Source organism: Theobroma umbraticum, unplaced genomic scaffold (assembly GCF_002168275.2).
Source record: "Theobroma umbraticum cultivar Fairchild unplaced genomic scaffold, ASM216827v3 scaffold_56.0, whole genome shotgun sequence".
NCBI lineage: Eukaryota > Viridiplantae > Streptophyta > Magnoliopsida > Malvales > Malvaceae > Theobroma > Theobroma umbraticum.
Genome location: NW_018397256.1, coordinates 13,452,178 through 13,469,982, shown reverse-complemented (window position 1 = coordinate 13,469,982; position 17,805 = coordinate 13,452,178). Strand labels below are relative to the sequence as shown.

General features: G+C 37.7%; 5 protein-coding genes across 8 annotated transcripts; all 5 read right to left on the bottom strand.

Moving 5' to 3' along the window:
• Positions 1-36: 36 nt before the first annotated feature.
• Positions 37-3,632, bottom strand: LOC110410535 (peroxidase 46-like). 2 transcript variants are annotated; one of them, XM_021420272.2, is made up of 5 exons: positions 1,747-3,632; positions 1,544-1,647; positions 1,220-1,399; positions 942-1,107; positions 37-637 (listed from the first exon to the last, which is right to left on the bottom strand). In XM_021420272.2, exons 1-5 carry the CDS (start codon positions 1,778-1,780, stop codon positions 225-227), a joined length of 897 nt encoding a protein of 298 aa, XP_021275947.1. In that variant the 5' UTR covers positions 1,781-3,632; the 3' UTR covers positions 37-224. The 2 variants fall into 2 exon arrangements, with proteins under 2 accessions (XP_021275947.1, XP_021275946.1); XM_021420271.2 differs by having other exon boundaries at positions 1,544-1,916; positions 2,712-3,632.
• Positions 3,633-3,763: 131 nt separating this feature from the next.
• MAPR2 (membrane-associated progesterone binding protein 2) lies at positions 3,764-4,350 on the bottom strand. Its single transcript, XM_021420273.2, has one exon. It carries the CDS (start codon positions 4,265-4,267, stop codon positions 3,962-3,964), a length of 306 nt encoding a protein of 101 aa, XP_021275948.1. The 5' UTR covers positions 4,268-4,350; the 3' UTR covers positions 3,764-3,961.
• A 555-nt stretch (positions 4,351-4,905) lies between these two features.
• On the bottom strand, positions 4,906-7,820 carry LOC110411069 (ER membrane protein complex subunit-like protein). Its single transcript, XM_021421082.1, has 6 exons — positions 7,628-7,820; positions 7,488-7,544; positions 6,516-6,669; positions 5,944-6,041; positions 5,744-5,809; positions 4,906-5,250 (listed from the first exon to the last, which is right to left on the bottom strand). Exons 1-6 carry the CDS (start codon positions 7,754-7,756, stop codon positions 5,215-5,217), a joined length of 540 nt encoding a protein of 179 aa, XP_021276757.1. The 5' UTR covers positions 7,757-7,820; the 3' UTR covers positions 4,906-5,214.
• Positions 7,821-8,467: 647 nt separating this feature from the next.
• Positions 8,468-11,943, bottom strand: LOC110410907 (thiamine-repressible mitochondrial transport protein THI74-like). The gene is made up of 8 exons (XM_021420844.2): positions 11,456-11,943; positions 10,616-11,011; positions 10,170-10,384; positions 9,770-9,840; positions 9,557-9,658; positions 9,253-9,370; positions 8,889-9,024; positions 8,468-8,714 (listed from the first exon to the last, which is right to left on the bottom strand). Exons 1-8 carry the CDS (start codon positions 11,534-11,536, stop codon positions 8,652-8,654), a joined length of 1,182 nt encoding a protein of 393 aa, XP_021276519.1. The 5' UTR covers positions 11,537-11,943; the 3' UTR covers positions 8,468-8,651.
• A 117-nt stretch (positions 11,944-12,060) lies between these two features.
• On the bottom strand, positions 12,061-16,475 carry MGD1 (monogalactosyl diacylglycerol synthase 1). Of its 3 annotated transcripts, none has more exons than XM_021420842.2 (8): positions 16,322-16,475; positions 15,641-16,175; positions 15,204-15,376; positions 14,465-14,849; positions 13,928-14,152; positions 13,520-13,582; positions 13,366-13,440; positions 12,061-12,420 (listed from the first exon to the last, which is right to left on the bottom strand). In XM_021420842.2, the coding sequence occupies exons 2-8, from the start codon at positions 16,157-16,159 to the stop codon at positions 12,184-12,186; spliced, it is 1,677 nt and encodes a 558-aa protein (XP_021276517.1). In that variant the 5' UTR covers positions 16,160-16,175; positions 16,322-16,475; the 3' UTR covers positions 12,061-12,183. The 3 variants fall into 3 exon arrangements, with proteins under 3 accessions (XP_021276517.1, XP_021276518.1, XP_021276516.1); XM_021420843.2 differs by lacking the exon at positions 16,322-16,475 and having other exon boundaries at positions 14,465-14,606; positions 14,688-14,849; positions 15,641-16,309; XM_021420841.2 differs by lacking the exon at positions 16,322-16,475 and having other exon boundaries at positions 15,641-16,309.
• Positions 16,476-17,805: the final 1,330 nt, after the last annotated feature.

Sequence of the window (17,805 nt, the reverse complement as noted above, 5' to 3'; positions counted from 1 at the left end):
CACGAAATGATTAGATTTCTCCAATACATATAAGTCTAGACGAAACCAACATCAAATTAACATATGTAACCTCAGACTGTATGAACACAATATGTATACAGACACTGTCACAAGCATAAGAGCCACTATTTGAACCGTAAGACAAGAATAATAACGTTTTGATGCATGCTGAACAACACCCAAAGGTTTTTTTTTTTTTTTTGGGTTTATTATATCTTCACCCATTAATTAGCAAATGAACAAGACTGCCGGATTTCCCCTTCATCATCTGTCTTCACTCCGATGGTTGTGAGCTTCAAGAATGACTCCCTCCAACTCCGGAAAAAGCTTTCCTGATCGTTTGCAAAAGCTTCCACTTGTTTCCTCGTTCTTCCATCCTTTGCAAGAACAGAATCTGACTGAAACAACCCTCTGTGGGCCAAGAGATTGGTATAGTACTGGTTATCGAACGCCAGGGATGTCTCGGGATCATTGCTGACAGTGGTAGATGTGCTTGCACCTGCTGGACACTTTTTCATAAGCTCTTCTGCGTAGGTACTGTCTAAGGATGTGTCAATCAGCGTCAGCTTTCCCTTGGAGTCCTGTCGGAATCGATCGCTGAATGCATTACAGTGAGCTAGTCCTATTGTATGAGCACCTGTAAAGCCAAAGCATGAAGCCATTAAAGCATCTAGCAGAAACAGAAAGCAGCAGCCATGTCCTTTTTTATCTTACAGTTTCAAGTGTCGATGCCAATTTTCCATTCTTCAGATCCCAAACTAAGATAACTTTTCAGCAAAATTTAAGGAGTATATAGTCTTTTTTGTTTTTGGTTAGATATATATATAAAAATATTAGTTTATGTCTGCATTTATAATGTAATAAAGAGGGAAGAAAGAAAAGGGGGAAGGGCTATTGACATAAATTTGTGCTGCTTGCAACTGGTTTCATTATTTAAATACCTGATAGCGTAACCAGGTCATCCAGAGACAAGCCTTTAGAGCTGAAGAGCTTTGTCATCTCATCCATAGTAAAACTTGTATCTACAATATTGGGCCTGACATTTGCAGCGTTGGATATCCTGCCATCTCTCCTTCCTGTTGGAATCTGAAATGCAGGTCCACCAGCCTGTTTCCAGGATCACTATGATTAATCACTTAACCGAAGGATAGTGAGGAAGGAAGTCAAGAGAACAGTGATTTAAAGAGCAAAAAATGAAGATGGGGACTCGAGAGTTTACAATTGCAACTGCATCCCTTGCAGCCAAAGCAACAATATCAGCACAAGAAACGGTTCCTGGACAGAAAATTTCAAGCACCCTTTTAGCTGAATCAATAACTGAAAATCCTCCGAGGGAGGTGTTAGCTGGATCACTTCGCTCTGTCTCATTTCCTTGTAGTAGTACTGACGCATCACAACCCTGAACATGACAGTAGCAACCATTATTTGGATTTTGGAATGGCTGAGTCAAAGATATTCTTTGAATTTTTAATCACTTGATTGAGAAATATACATCATGCAACTTTCAAGCTGGCAAGGTTTTTTAAAGCAATATTGGACTGACCTCCACGAAACAGTCATGGAACAACAGGCGCAGTAGTTTCCCAGGGATGGTTGGATCGGCAGAGGAAGCTGATCTCACTGTGTTGCTAACCATGAACTCTGCACCTGGACATGAAATTGCATAGAAGTTGAAAGAGAGGCTGGCGTGGGAAGGAGCAGCAGCAAAACAGAGCACGACAAGTATGAGAAGAGTGCACAGATTACATGTTGAGGAAAAGACTGTAATTTTCGTCTCCATCGAGGCCCTGATTGTCTAGCATAAGTGCACAACTATTACTGCTTTGGCCTTTGGTCCTTCATACCGATACATTTCTAGTAAGTGGCGGTCAACTGGCCAAAGGTTGTCATGCTCCATGAATTTCCTCTATTTAAAGCTGCATTTATGGGATGAGCTGCTGTCAGAGGGGTAGATGAGTTTAGTCATGTATTTAGCAACGTCTCGACAAGCTCCTTCAGAGGATCATTTAAGACCATTGCAACTTCCTCCAGGCATTCTCCGAAATAGAAGATACCAAAACTAAACAATTATAGTAGTCAATAATTTGTGAACACGATACTGTACAACACAATATAAGATTTATAAGATTTCTATTCTCATAACGGCGTGTACAGTGTGAAATACAATATTTCTGTTCTCGTAACAGCCTGTATAGATGATAAGTTGATATCACGATCCTGCAAGCACTGTTTCTAGTTCAAAGATTTAAACAGAAAAATGTATGCATTGTACCCTCCATCTAGCCAAGTTTCTTCTACACGTTTTAGTCTGTCATACATGCTCGAAGTCTCAACAGTGTGAGACAGATTGAAAAAGAGTGCTGGATTGGGAGAGTGGGTTTGGATCTCAAGCAAAGAAAGAAGTACTGTTTACAAAGGAACTTAATGCAGAAGTAAATGGGAGATTGGAGTAACCAAAAACGACTGCAAAAGGAGTGTCGGTGACCACCACAAACATTGCTTGATTGGCTGATTCCTAAACTGATAGTACTGTTTTCATGAACATATCAGTTTCCTGGATTACACTTCCTAAAATTCAAAGCCCTTAATACCACTGGAAATAAATGGATAATTATCATGTTTTATAATTAGAGAATCACTAGTTTGTAGGATTCCATCCAAAATGGGTTTAAAGTTTAAATAAATTCTAAGTTCGTCGGTAAAATTTTAACCTGTAACCAGTTCTTCCTTCCCCGTTTCGCAGTGTTAGCATCATGAAAGGGTGGGCTCCAGAAAGAAATTTCAACTGCTGACAATTTGCTGGCAGTATCTTACAGAAGGATGGTAAGCATGGTACAACTGATTTCGCATCTCCCTAGATTTGGCAACCATTGGAAGCTCTCTGTAGACGATGATCCATCGTTCGGAACAGGTCGAACAGCATGATTCAATCGAGGTGTGGGCACGTGCCACTGATTCTGGGGGAAAAAGGAGCTGGGGCAGATATCTCTTCTGTTTGCATCATACCGTTGGCAGAAAATAATAGATAATTCCCCAAGTTGGAATTCTATGAATTACCAGAGGATATGGATCAGTTCCTCTTTGCCATCTTTCTTGCAGGATATAAAACCAGGTATGAGAAATTATTTGGTTATCCAACAAAAAGACTAGTGAAAATTTTCATTTCTCGGATAATCTTGACCATGACAACACAGCTCCGCCACAGCTGCTGTATATACAAGCGTATAGACTGAAAGATACGACCATTCTTTGCTAGTACTATGCTTTTAGTACTTCCTAACAGGGAAAATGGAGTCATTCGGCAGTGAAGACACAAAAGAACTGAACCAGAGGATTAAATCTGGTCTTCAAAATGCTAAAAGCTTTGAGCTTAGGAACACTAACCCCTGCCATTTAGCAGAGAATTCGCCACTTCTAGTATAATCACTTTCTAGGAGTACTTGCTGTTGTTATCTTTGTCAAACAAGGATGCCACCTTTGATCGAACTCATAGATACCTAGAGATCAGAGGATCCCGTTAAGACTAGCAAAACCAAGTTGCACCATCCTGGAGAGGTAAACCAAGGAATCACTGGCGTAAAGGGTCTAGAATCCCAGGGCCAAAATGAATTTTCTTAATTGATTTATGCACCTTCTCTAACCCTTCTAACTCAGCACCCTTAGGCCTCAAAGCACCCAACTTTAAGGGCAATGCAAGAACATGTTCGCTAACCCAAAAGCATCACCATTAAAGACCACGAAGCAAACTTGGCAAGCAGCGAGAAACACAATCAAACAGCTTTTAACATATATTAGTATTTAACTTTGAAACATTCTGAATTAGTCAAACACCAAGTACAAGGTAAAGTAGCAGATAGTAAGATTCCCATAAGCTAAGAAATCGACAGAAACACATTAAGCACATAAAAGTAACAGATAGATTCCCATAGCTAAAAGTGATTTGAAACGAGAGGCCGCAAATTCAAGAGACAACAACGCGGCCAACAACGGGGTACTTAGCTTCGAATTTCTTGACCCAATCGTTAAGGACATCGATCTCCTTATCGGAGAGGCCATCGATATTGGGGCAGACATCTTCTTCGTTCTTGCTCATCTTTCCAAGTGCTCTGCTGGCGTCTTTGCCTGCGAACAGGGCGTAGGCGCCGCCAGGACCGTAGAAGGATTTGCCAGCGGTGACGTCGTAGATAACGCCTTTCACTGCAACGTAGATGGGCTTTGATGGGTCGGTGCCGTTGAATTGGCTAAGCTGCTGGGGTGTCAAATCCATTGAAGGTTCGGTAGGCGAGCAGACCACGAAGCTGAAACCAGAGGAAGGAGACCAGAGTTTTTGGTACCCCTAGTTTGCTTTGGTTTGGTTACCGATATACTCGTGTCAAGCTGTGACACGTGTCTCGTTTATGCTCATTTAATTTTACAATAATATTAAAATAGAAGTCATTTTAAAATATCTTAAAATTCTTAACAATTAGTATATGATTCGAATGAAAATATATTAATATCAATACAGACAGCAAAATAATTGACTTAAATAAATAAATAAAATAATTCATCGAAGAAGCTGAAATATATAATTATCAAATTATAATAAATATATTTGATTGCCATCTTCTTATTCGAACCAAAATAAAATGAAAAGGCAAAATTATCATCGTAGAAAAGTTTTTTGCTGGTACGATAATTTTTTCGGTAATAGCATTCCTTCGTGAAATTAGCACCGCACGGGTCTAAACTTGCCAACATAGTGGCAGAGAGACCAAGACGGGCACGAGCGTCTTTGGTACAATCATTTTATTTGGGAGAGGTAATTCAATGGCCATCAAGGATATTTCTAATTCCTAACTAAAAATAAGTAAACTGTTGAATTTGCAAAGATTCAGAATCCTCAAAAACTGCCCAATCAAGTGGTTTGAAGAAAGAAGAATTATATCACCCCAATAACCAGAAAAAAAATGTTACCTTGGAACATAATTTTAGATTTTGGACGTTAATCCAGTAGCTAATCATCTGAAATACAAACAAAGCTAAGTCTCTTAATCAAGCCATACTACAGCTACACAGTCCATAAAATTTTAAGATAAAATCTAAGGTGGTGTTCTTCTCCATCTTGAGAAGAAATCAACATAAACTTCCAAGTTCCGCCAGTCTTCATAAGTTACTTCCGCTCGCCACCTCCAGAAATTGGTCAGAGAATCGAAGATGAACGAACCACGTATATCACAGAGGAATACCCCCACCCGAATATTCTACCTCCTGAGAATTTGATCAATTTAAAGCTAGAATTAGCCAAATGCTCCATATAAAACCATTGATAAGAGACAGCATTAGACACAGTATGATGGAAATTGTACCCAAATAAGTTAAATACTATATGAACAGTTTTATTAAGTTTAGGCAGATGGATTAAAAGGCATTAGTGGGTGCCTTCTCTCCCCACTAAAATGAAATTTATAATGAAATAATCACAGGAAATATCAAATGATAATTGCTTTAAGATGGTTTGAGATGTTAATTATGGAATTTTCATAAATCCAGAGCCACTAGCACTTGCATAGCCTTATTCCTATTTGCCAAATCTAACATCATCAGATGTTACTTTCAATTTGATGAAATATTTCATTAATCCTCCCCCTTCCCCTCCCCCTTCTTTTTCACTTAAAATCCTATTGCTGAATTGTCCTGAATTCTTTAGGAACAAGAACTGAACACAAACTTTGCAAGAAGGAAAAAGGAAGAACCGATCAACCTGAGCAGGGGGTAAGGATGACACCCAGTCTGATGCATGTGTTGGAAGAAGCCCCAAAGTGTTAAGCTGCCAAGACCAAAGAAATCAAAGAGGAATATGCAAATATTAGATAACTTAGGTTTTGTCCCCTTTCTTTCTGTCTAATAATCTTTAAAGGTGAAAATCAATTAGGAAGTGAAGAAAAGGAAACTGCATCTCACCTTCCAAACACCAAGTGCTAAACCACCCAAATTAAGGGCAATGAAAAGCAACTTAGGCCCAAGAAGATCTACTTTATTGTCTTTGTAAGGCTCAAAAACTGCAAAATCAAAGTGAAATTTGGATGAATCAACTTTTAAGTGGAAATCGCACAACTGTAACATCTGAAGAAAATAAAATCTAGGCTTTGGGGGCATTTGGTGGAATGCAGGTTGTCTTCCATATGCATCTTATACACTTTACAAGAGGGAAATCAGCTATTGACCCTAGACAGAAAGGGAGAAAAAATGCCAAGCATATTTGGAGGCAAAAACATTGAAGATTCTGTAGAAGCAAATTAGATAGGTTTCTTTTGAATGCTTAAGTCGCATTCATTAGTACCTTATGGTTAAAAGTATTTCATTCTCAATTAGGGTATCTTACCCACCCTAATCTTTCTTCTCTTGACTGTTTCACCACTCTCTCGAGTACAAAGGAAATAGAACAAGTCATGAAGGATAAAGAACATAGGGAAAAGACAACAATAAGCCAAAAATACAGGATAAGAGAAATTTAATATTAGAGGTCAGCTTACCCTTCCCAACCCCTTGAAGAGCACTAATAGGTTGCCAAAGTGCTGAAAAAGTGATACCAATGCTAAATAGATGCACTGTACTTCCAGCCATCCACATCATGAAGCCCATCATTAGCAAATTCTTAAAAGGTGCTTGTGCCACTTCCCAAGCTTTCTGTTCAAAAATAAAAGAAATATCATCTTAAATAACATATTTTGATCAGTTACATCTTGTAGTAATATATGTCTGTTTTTGCCTTATGAACCTAATTGCCAAAACTAAACTTTTACCTAAAGGAACACCTAAACCTGCTAACAAATTCATGGATACACTCAATCTTCCCAACAACAACTATGCCAATATGATGCATCAATCGATAACTAGACCTCAACCATGCACCAAGAGAAGACATCTCTGCTTTCCCCTCACCTTGATGTACTCTAAAGTAGCTGAACTCAATTGCAATTTAGGGTCGTACATAATTGAAAGACACAACATTGATGATCCATGCATTCTGGTCAAAATAGCTTTGGGTTGCTGCTTTGCCCCAGACCTATATATGTTCTTTTACGAATAAAATTTGCATTGGATATAAATGAATAAATGAACTCTCATATACACTTATCAGCGAATGTCAGGCGAATCCGCCATGTATTACTAGATAAAACTCAGATGCTGAAACTCAATTCCGAATGTTCTTTGTTGCACATTATTCAACGAATTCATATGCCTATACATCTATTACACTTATTCACGATCTGCAATGGTAATTTCTCAGTTAAATCCATTAGAGAGTAGTCCAAATCCTCCATAATCAACCCATATATCTTCACAAAGTTGAAAACCTCAAGTCTTTAAGATCCAAAAGAAAATCAATTTGATTCCTTAATTGATCATCTCCTCACTTTTCTCTGACACCAAGTAGACTATATGGAAAATTAAAACACAAATTTGAAAATTAAAAGTAAAAAAAAAAAAGGTCGGGGTGGTACCTGAGCTTTCCAATTGGCTTCAGCATCCTTCTTTTGGCGACTGACAGCCGAATCGTCCTGCCCAAATGCATAGTTTAACCTAATAAAATTGAAAGATAATGCATTTAAGAAGAAAATAAAAAGAAAAGAAAGAGGGGAACCTGATCCACAGAGGCACGAGAGAAGCCGGGAGGATCGGGGATGTCACGAGAGGAAGGAGCCGTCGAATTGTCGGAGAAATCAACGGCCCATCTCCGGCCGGACCCCATCACTCCTTTTCCCTTCTCCATCTTTGTCTTTTCTATTTTGTTTATTTGTATTTGACGGACACTGCTACAGCAGTTCTTATATCAGTTAAGATTACCGAGTGGCGAGGGGGAAGAGAGCCGCCTACCAGACCTGTTGCGTTGCGGGGTTTCGTACTGGGCTTGGGCTACTTCATATTGGATTTGACTTTAGATTAACAAAATTTTAAAAATTAAATTAATCAAATTTTAAAAAAATAATCGAAATTAATTGAATTATAATAAAAATCAAAATCGATTTATTTTGATAAGTTTAATTTTTATTTCGATTTTTGATGTATATTTTTTTATATATTAATAATTTTTTTATAAATATATATTTAAAATATGTTAAGCTAAATTTTATAAACATTAACATTATTATATATAAATATATATTATTAATCATGAATTTTTAATAATTTGATAGTAATTTTGAATGCTGAAAATCAATTAAAATAATCGAATAGAATATCATTTTAACTCATTAATATTCAAAAAGGATCAAAATTAATTGAATTTCATCCATTAATGATTATTTTGTTTTGAACTGAATAATATTCACTGGTAAATCTCGAAATGAAAAACTTTTATTATTAATTTTTAATATTTGACTTAATTCTAAGATTGAGAAAAAGTAAAACTTCATCAAATCTTTGTAATACAAAAGAATATTTTTAAAGGGAAAAGATCCAAGCTTCAACAACTGTAATTTAAAGGACAAATTTATTATTTTATCTTTAACTAAAATCTTTGGCTATGCTAGTATTGTTCCTGTGTTTTTCATGTAAATAGTGTCAAATTACAACGAAGAACACTCGAGGAATCCAAGCTCCTACAGTCATGCTATTACATTGTTATTTGTTAACGTTTAAGCTCCTCTGAAACTCAGGAATGACTACTACAACTCCGGTTTACCGGAAAACTTGTCCGAAATGTTGGCTAGAACAAAACCTGCAAAGACCTGTGTCCAAAGAAAAGTGGTAAAACAAGTTAAAGAAGATCAAGACAGTTGAGGGCTGAAAAGTGATTATAATTCCATGTTTTGATCACCGGGAAAGGAACTTTCGGTTGTTTTCTCCCCCGAGTAAAATGGAACAGAATACTGGGTTTTGAACGATCATGAGAAGCAAGCTACCTGAATGCAGCCGAAGATGTAGACTGCAGAGAAGTGACGGCCGTGTATAACCATGTCAGCTAACATCGCAATGGGAATTGTCAATGACATTCCTAGTGTTGCAACTAATGGAGTTGTCCAAACCACAGAGAGCGCCCTGCATCATTTTTTAACGCAATAAAATTTCAGACACAATTTCACAACAACGTCAACATGTCTGGGATTGATTGGGTTGAGTTATTATGGATCAACAGCTATCCAAGCAATAAGCCAGAATCTCACATTGTTCTTGGATATGGATTAAGGGGATGGAAAAAGGTTTGATGATTTCATGTCATGGTGGCATTCAACTAGTTCAGAAGTGAAAGGAGGCTGCTCTACATACCAGAAGTAGTCTGACAGAACACTCCCCACAATGCCATTAAACAGAACTACTTCCCCGACAGATGCCGAATGTGGAAATGAGAATGGAGGTTCTATCCCCACAGCATTAAGTGGCCACACTGCACATAGATGACAGAGCTGTGTGAGTTCAAACGAAAAACTGTTGGGACAATCGCTGAATATGAGCATTTGACAGAAGATTCCAGCAGCACAGGCAAACGCAAGCCCTCACATCTTGAGAGAAATGAGAGAACAAACATGCACTTAAGTTACTTGAAATATAAGGAGATTAATAGATTATTTACCGAGCCACCAAAGGCCGAGAAGAGTGAAGAGACCAATGTATCCAAAAAATTTTTGAACATCAACCTTCTCTCCTTCTGATCCAGCAGATTTCTTGAGCAGAACTGCATAAATGCACCAGTAGGTGGATATAGAGTAGAAGAGCACGGAAACAATCTGGCCAAATAAAATTGATTATAATCATGGTTGATTCTCGATACATCAAGAGATCCTACCTGTAAATAAGCCATATGAAATTGCTGAGAGAAGCCCAAAAATGTCCCCTGTGATGCAGTGCCTTCTAGTCCTGGGAAACATGAACATAACATGATTCCATAAAAGAAGATGATCATGAAAGGAAAACCGAAAAACCCTTTTAGCAGCATTATTATCTGTTGCAGGAATCATAGCCTATAAGCAATTCTCGAAGAAGGAGCATGCAAAGATTATGTGAAGAGTGTCTAAGGCATTTCAATATTCATCAATTTGATGGGTGCTTCCTATAAGCAACCTGAACATTATACAGCATTAATTTATGCATCTAGTATATTTTATGTATTATAAAGGAATAAAGAACTATCGGCAAAGAAATGTTATAAATTATTGGTAGAACTAGCTAAGAAAGACCCAACTCACTCAGAGACGCTCAGCATTTCATCTGACGCCCATGTTTTTCCAACCGTGGTCGTGGCAACACCTGCCATGCTAATAAATACAGCAACCACTTTTGCAACATTTATGGTATCCTGGCCAAGAAGAGCTCCAAAGAAGAGTGTAAAGAGCCCTGAAGTAGAGGTTAGGACAGTTGTACTAGCAACACTGGTATTTGCCAGAGCACTGTTTGATAAATACTGCAAGTTATAAAGCAACCATATATTAGTCATGCATTCGGATGAATGCACCATGCTTGCAATAGTATCCAGTTCAGATTAATCAGATATACTAATTCAAACTAGGCAACAGATATCCACAAGAAGATATCCCAAGAGCACACACTTGGGTGTAACCTAAATCAGCCCCCTCACGAATGTGTCCTGTCAGCCAATGATTCTAACTGGAAGATTAAGATAAAATGATGTTACCTCAGTTATAAACCATATTGGAGTTAGATATAAACTGCACTTGGCAATTTCCCATGAACTCAGTCCACCACCATGTTCAGGCAATTGAGGTTCATCTTTCTCATTACTTGAGTTGAGAGGCTGCCCCTCTTCTCTTTCACTAAGATCCTTGTCAGTTATCAAGCAGCTTCTGAGGTCAGCTTCTGCACTGTGGGGCACGTCATTGATCTTAAGAGAAATATCAGGCCCAATCGAACTACTAATTACGGAGCTGCCATCGTAGAGGTTTCTAAATAAATTTGCATCAAATAAGTTGCAAATCCAATCCTTTAAAACTGCTATGGGTATATAAACCACCATAAGAGACACACCAAGGTAAGTGAGTGCAAATGGTTGTTTGTACTCAGCGAAAATCCTCTGAAACAAGTAATCAGTTTTAAGTTAAAAATTTATGATAACGATAGAAACAAAAGAAGGATCATGTCCAGGAAAGCTGTGTAAGAAGAAAAGTTGAACAAACCTCTTTGATGATACCTATACAGAGGCAAATCAAATGAAATATCTAATCTTCAATCAATACTACCCAAAGATAAATATCAATCAAGATACTCAAAAGGACCTAACATAAATCCTAGCTTCAGAACTTTTAAACAAAATGTCCTTAGAAAGCATGGAGTACTGAGAATCAATAAGCTATACATCTCAGGAAATAGTCATCAAGAAACACAGCAATAATTCAGCTCTGTCACGTTCGAACACACAATTCATTTAGTTTTTCTTTTCAATTCCAAACATTTCTTGGTAACCAAACGATTCCCGGAGAGCTAAAGGAAAACAGAGTATAATAAATAGACAACAAACCTGTGTTATCTCTGCAGATGCAACCCATATAAACACAACGGTGCCAATCAAACCTAACCCAGCATAATACCTCCAACCCATCACCTAAAACACCAAACCAAAAGGCTAGACACTGGAAATTTGATCCCAAAAGATTGAGCTGAATTGGCCTTGAATTTGATATATCAAATCCTAAAAAGCGTTATCTTTTGTATCATTCAATCATGTTGAGCTGAATCAGGGGCCAATTTTGAGTCAGTGTAACCAACTGGTACGTGAATGACAAGGTATAAGTCTTGAATTGAAGTTATCGGCTTTCTTCTTTTTTTTATTTTCTTTTTAATGGGATTTATTTGTTTATTTGTTTTTGCCGTTAGAGTCAGCAGGACAAGACTGTGAGAGTGACAAGTGGTTTCATGTCAACGAAAGGATCGTTGAAAATCTGGCGGTTGAAGCCTATGAAGCGGCGTTTTAACTCCGCGGAACCTTTAAGAAGGGGAAGCTGGAGGCGGTCACAGGATCTGTGGGTCCCATGCACCTCGAGCCATGTCAGTGGTCAACACACACGTGAGCCCTTTGACGTGGCAAGACACTTGCCTAAGCCCTGTACACTGTTCTCTTGACTGTAATCTTAATGCTTTATCAGTTTGTCCTTGCCTGGAACATTGTAGTGATAAGGAAACAGTAGATATTTTCTCAGCAAATTAATGGAATGCTTAAATCATATAATTTTGTTTTTCCCACTGGAATTAAGTTGTACAAGAAAATTGGGGTACAAAATTTCTCTGTCTCACAAGCTCATGAAGATCATGGACAATCTTGAACACAGCCTCAGGCCTTGCCAACTTCAAAGCATTTTGTGACATGGCCTTGAGTTCATCTGCTTTGGGTCCAAACCACTGGGCAACAATATTGGCTATCTCTTTTGGCGACTTGGAAAATTTCCCACATCCATTTTCAACCACATAAGGAACATTTCCAACCTCCTGTAAAAGCCAAAACAAGATTTTCTTAAGTTTTCTTGGCAAAAGTTAGAACTCCAATACAAAAGTTCTATTTCAACATTCGCATTGATCTTCTGATATAATTTAACCCAACATTACGAGGTAGAGACTAGAGAGTACAGACAGAAGTGAGGAAAAAAGTTAGAAATTTAATGTTCGGGATGGGGTGTAAGAACTGGGAACATTTTGTTCTGGATCTCCCATCATTTCTCCTTCTGCTTATAACATATCGATGGGGTGTAAGGTGAGTCAAACTACATGGTTTTCCTACAAGATCTGGAAAGTTATAAAGAAAATCACCTGGCAAGTTGTACCAGAAAAACATAGTTTCAAGAGAGTAAGATATAGAATCTGTTGGCAAAGGTAATTTTGCCAACCCCCATAGGATACATATGCTACTGGCTCTTCCAGTCACAAATACAACCTTGTGTATTGTGATGATCTATACCATCTAAGGCATGGCATTAAATTAGATATCATTTGCTTCAAAATAGTATATGACAATCGAGTATAAACAGGACAAAAAAGCCCATAGACCATATTCTGTGTAAAACTTAAGTCGCTTACACTCTCTTTTTCCTTCTATACTTACAGCTGATGAGTAAATCATATGAGTGCACAAGAAACAGGAAATATACAAATTATAATTCCTTTTAGATTTCAATATGTTTTAGCCTAGTTTAGCTATTTAGTGTAGTCAACTTATTTATTACATTTGATAAATTAGGGATACTCATCTTAAGCAAGACTAAGAATAGAAGTACAATATTTATATAATTGAAATATGATCCAGATAATAATTGTAAAATACAGCTAGGAAGAATATCTGCCTCTTTCCCCCCAAAAGCCAACCTTTTTTTAATCTACTTCAGAAAGATTACATCTAAGAGTGAAAAAAAAAATAAAGAAAGAAAAAAGAAAACTTACCTGCCCAGCAATGTAACCATTCAAAATGATAGGAAGACCTCGTATCATAGCCTCAGCAATAGTCCCTGGGCCCGCCTATTGAAGCAAAAGTCATTCAAGATTAAGAACACGCATTACAGGCATCCATATATCATTACTGCCATCAGAAAGTTACCTTTGTAATAATGCAGTCGCAAGCACCCATGCATTCTTCCATTTTAGTGACAAATCCCTTGACCTATAAGATTGTGCAATTTCAGGAAAATATCATATGCATTTAAGTCTGTGCATATGTATCTGCAAATATAAAGGAACATCATATGGCCTATATGAACCTTCTTTTTATCACAAACGTTGGGATATGGTTTGGCATGCTTAATGCAGATAGACATATCCTATAGAAATCTGTAAAAATTTAGAATAAGTTTATCATATATTTACACTAGTTGAAGGAGAATATTACAAAAGTCTTCTCATGGTTCTTGAAAACGGCATGTGCATAGGAATTATAAGTAGAAGTCTAGAAGAAGATGTAGCTGTCCAAAGGAACCTTACATATTAGAAACTGAAGAAAAATCAATACCTGGACAGGAATTTTCCAATCATTTGAAAGCAATTTGCTGGCAAGCTTTTTGTTGCGGCCACAAATCACAAGGATTTGACCTATTGGCTCCCCAAGGTTCTCATCATATAATGCATTTCCAAGTGCACGAGCAGTAGCCTCAATGGGCCCCATTCCTTCCCCTCCTCCCATCAGCAAAACAGCAGGAAGATCCTCATCCATTCCTAATTCTCTCCTCAGCTCAATCTACAATTATCAACAACGAAATTAGTCAGTATCATTTGATCCAATCAGACAAAGAAAGATGAATAGACATAGAGATCTCAATGGAAATAATAAATTCAATCATAATTGCAGTAGCACATGAAACAAAAATTGGTCGAACAGCAATCTGCAAAGTGAAAAGGAAAAAGAATTGCGGAAACTGAATTGAATAAACTTGTAGCATCAAGACTTCTGTCCATGTGTGCAAAAGTTGGGGACAATAGTTTACATCGAAGAATAAAAGTCATATCGGCATAGAGAATATAACAGTTCATTAGTTTGAAAGGTAACCACCTTTGGCCGGACAGGCTTTACAAAAGAAGGTCGCACTGGAAGGCCATAAACCTTAATTTGGGATGGTTGAAGTCCAGCTTGTAATGCCCTTTTTGCTACTTCTGCTGTTGGGCAATAGCATCTTGTTACAAGCTTATGAAACCTAAAAAAAATTATATACATGACTGAAATTACACCAAGAATAAGTGGATTGAGAAGCATGAAACTAAGATGCAGAACTAACCATGTAGGATGGCAGGTGCTTAAGTCTGTGACCACTGTGGTAAAGACTATCTTCTTTAGTAGACCCTTTGCCCTCAGAATACGAAGTGGAACATGTTGCATCAGTGGATGTACGCTGATAATAATGTCTGGCTGGTATTTCATCAGCCCTTTGGCAACCTCTCTACAATAAGAATACAAAATAACAGAATCAGATAAGTACATGCCCTAAAACAGATACATGTCCTTGTGTCTCGATGCATTTACAAAAAAATGCATGTTCAAACAAAAAGAAAAGGAAAGAAGTTGATCACTTGAGTCTTACGAGAATGGTAAAACAAATCATATACTAATTTCTTGCAAGGCTGACAAGCTTTATTCTGTTTCATTCACATATCTTATCACATTAGATCAAAAGGGTTGACACAGTCATTGATAAAAACTTGTTGAATGGTGATTTGTTATGAAGCACAGCATAATTAGCACTACAGAAAAGCAATCTAAATGCATCTATACCAAGAAGACCACAAATTCTCACCTAGCAATGAATGTTGAAGTTGCAGCAAAATTAGACTGATGAACCACCCGCGGAGCAGTTCCATAATACGTCATTTTCCACAACGATCCATGTTTCACCAAGAAGTTATAGCTCTTCGGTAATTGATTAAATGGCCAGGGCGTATGATCAGACCACAAATCTGTAACAAATACCTGCAATATGCCATTGTTAAGATATATAACAAAGATCAATGAACAACATACGCACCCACTAATTCTTATCCCCTAATTGTTCGACCACTTGCGAAGAATTTTACAAACATAAAGACAAATAAAACTGAAATACGCTTGCTTTAATGTAGTCCCAGTTAATCAAAACAATATTAACACTGCAAAAGTACTGACAAAAGAAGTAAACTTTCTTAATTTATGCCTTTCGTCCACATTTTCTTTGCCACCAAACAAAAGGAAACTGACCTGATAATCGTCTCCAAATTCCTCGTTAAAGGCAGCCTTAATAGCTTCAGCGGAGGCTCTATGACCCCCACCCGTATCACTCATCAAAATCAAAACTTTCTTGGGGGTCTCAGCTCCGACTCCATTCAAAGGCAAACCTTCAACCTGCAAAACACCACCACCACCATCTACTCTCAACCCATTGCTATCCTCAGAACCAACTCGAACCGAAGCGAACCCAATCGGGATTCTATCGCAGTGAAATTTAATCACTCTATTGAACTCATTCACGATTCTCCTAACGCTCGAAGAAACACTGTTCCGGGCACCCAAACTGAGTGAAGCAGCAGCTGTAACTCTACGCCTTCTCTGAGAAACTGAACCTCCGAACCCCGAAAAATACATGTAATTTGGCTTAAACGAATAGAACCCATCTATATGTGAGCTATAAAAACTCTTGTTGAATGCCAAGTGACCCAATTGAGTCACGAGATCTAAGGCAGGGCTCGATTCTTGGGTAACCGCGGAGGGGCTTTGCATTTTGGAAAGCTTTTTCCTAGTTGCAGAGTCGATGAGAAAGAAGTTAAAAACAATTTAATCCATACTAGTCCTTATCGCAAATAAGAACCAAATTTCATTTATTTATATGAAAATCTAATGGTGCTTCCGTGGCCACAGAGTTAGGATTTAGTAAGTAGATACCGAGAATCGAAACCAAAAATGCTTTATTGCTGCTGCTGCCGCTCCTGCTCACTCTCTCTCTCTCTCTCAGCCTGCGACAATAACCAGACCCACGTTTCTTGGGTTGGGTTTGGGTTCGCCAAGTTAGTTCCGGTTTGGTTCGTCCACAAGTTTCATGTTTGGTCCTCCTCGCCGCACTCTACGAGCCACATCAGACATCAAAGTCCACCTCAAAATAATCAAAACTAACGATTTAATTTCTGCCAAAAAAAGAAAATAAAGTTCCGGCCTTTGCAAGTACAGAGCATTCACATCCCATTTGACCCATTTACGTCTCTTTCGGGGTTAGACGGCCCTGACCACTTTCCATTTTGTTTCCCAAACTTGGTCGAACCGACCATCTTCCTTCACGTGCTTCGCGTTACTACATGGCCTTATTATCAATTTGGCTTATAATCAAAATTTGATTAAGTCAATGTATCTTTCTTTGTATGCTTTGGTTATGAGCTTATTATCAATTTGGGTTAATTATATTTTTAAATTATCATATATTTATTCATTTTAAATTTTAAAATTAAACAATTCAAATCAATTAAATATTTTGATATATAACTATATTTTCATGCTAAAATAGTAACATGTATGAAATTGTCTAAACGTGAAATTGAAAAGCGAAGGCTATGTTAGTTGGATACATGCCTTTCCAATATTACTCTTCCTTTTATCTTTAGTTAAAAGTATTTGTTGATAAAAACGATTACTCCTCTGTCTCGCTTTTATTATTCATCTTTATTAGAAAAATGGTCTTTGTCGATTCTCTTCACCTTTATACCTATCACATTAAAAAAACAAATAAATAAATAAATCCAACTTTCACATTATCCTCACTTTAATATGACATTATGACTCAAGTTTGCCAAGTTGACCACCAAAAAAACCTAGGTGGTGCCAAACCTCCGTCCACAAAGTGTTCATATCACCATAGTCACAAGCATGAAGCATGATCAAAAGAATGATATACAATTCGTTTTACTCACACGCATTCAAAGTTTGCAAAAAACTTTAACAATTAGATTAGGTTTGTTTGTTGAAATGTTAAGAAACAAATAAGCATGTGAATTTCATGCAAACTTGGTCTGTATTATTGCGCTAGCATGTGACATTCAATTGTTCATGATAACGACGAGAACCCCACCGTCCTCACCGTCCACCAAATCGATCCTTTGGTGGAACTCCCACTAAGGTTTTGGATATGAAATTTCGCCATTTGCCACATAGCTTGCAAAACTAGAGCCTCTTTGAACTCCATTGTTGTTGGTATGCTACCAGTTTGTACATGTCACCTTTCTTTCATCGTGTTCATCTGAAAAAATTTCAATGGAAACATCTTTTGTCAAAATGGGTTTGAGTCAAGAGACGACCAAACCATAAACATGGAAGAGGTTTTGCCCGGAAACCAGGCACTGGCCATGGGCAGGCCGTACAATGGAAAAGGCTTGTGGGCT

What these genes read in the sequence shown, in the direction of transcription:
- MGD1 (XM_021420842.2), bottom strand. Translation starts at nt 16,159, where the DNA reads ATGCAAAGCCCCTCCGCGGTTACCCAAGAATCGAGCCCTGCCTTAGAT. An exon ending in AATTTGGAGACGATTATCAG is followed by an intron (nt 15,377 to 15,640) that starts GTCAGTTTCCTT and finishes GGCATATTGCAG; the next exon opens with GTATTTGTTACAGATTTGTG. An exon ending in ACTTCAACATTCATTGCTAG is followed by an intron (nt 14,850 to 15,203) that starts GTGAGAATTTGT and finishes TTCTTATTGTAG; the next exon opens with AGAGGTTGCCAAAGGGCTGA.
- MAPR2 (XM_021420273.2), bottom strand. Translation starts at nt 4,267, where the DNA reads ATGGATTTGACACCCCAGCAGCTTAGCCAATTCAACGGCACCGACCCA.
- LOC110410535 (XM_021420271.2), bottom strand. Translation starts at nt 1,780, where the DNA reads ATGGAGACGAAAATTACAGTCTTTTCCTCAACATGTAATCTGTGCACT. An exon ending in TCCATGACTGTTTCGTGGAG is followed by an intron (nt 1,400 to 1,543) that starts GTCAGTCCAATA and finishes TGTCATGTTCAG; the next exon opens with GGTTGTGATGCGTCAGTACT. An exon ending in CAAGGGATGCAGTTGCAATT is followed by an intron (nt 1,108 to 1,219) that starts GTAAACTCTCGA and finishes TCCTGGAAACAG; the next exon opens with GCTGGTGGACCTGCATTTCA.
- LOC110411069 (XM_021421082.1), bottom strand. Translation starts at nt 7,756, where the DNA reads ATGGAGAAGGGAAAAGGAGTGATGGGGTCCGGCCGGAGATGGGCCGTT. An exon ending in TCTTCAAGGGGTTGGGAAGG is followed by an intron (nt 6,042 to 6,515) that starts GTAAGCTGACCT and finishes TTGATTTTGCAG; the next exon opens with TTTTTGAGCCTTACAAAGAC. An exon ending in TAGCACTTGGTGTTTGGAAG is followed by an intron (nt 5,810 to 5,943) that starts GTGAGATGCAGT and finishes TGGTCTTGGCAG; the next exon opens with CTTAACACTTTGGGGCTTCT.
- LOC110410907 (XM_021420844.2), bottom strand. Translation starts at nt 11,536, where the DNA reads ATGGGTTGGAGGTATTATGCTGGGTTAGGTTTGATTGGCACCGTTGTG. An exon ending in GTTCTGTCAGACTACTTCTG is followed by an intron (nt 9,025 to 9,252) that starts GTATGTAGAGCA and finishes AAAATGATGCAG; the next exon opens with GGCGCTCTCTGTGGTTTGGA. An exon ending in ACATCTTCGGCTGCATTCAG is followed by an intron (nt 8,715 to 8,888) that starts GTAGCTTGCTTC and finishes CTTTGGACACAG; the next exon opens with GTCTTTGCAGGTTTTGTTCT.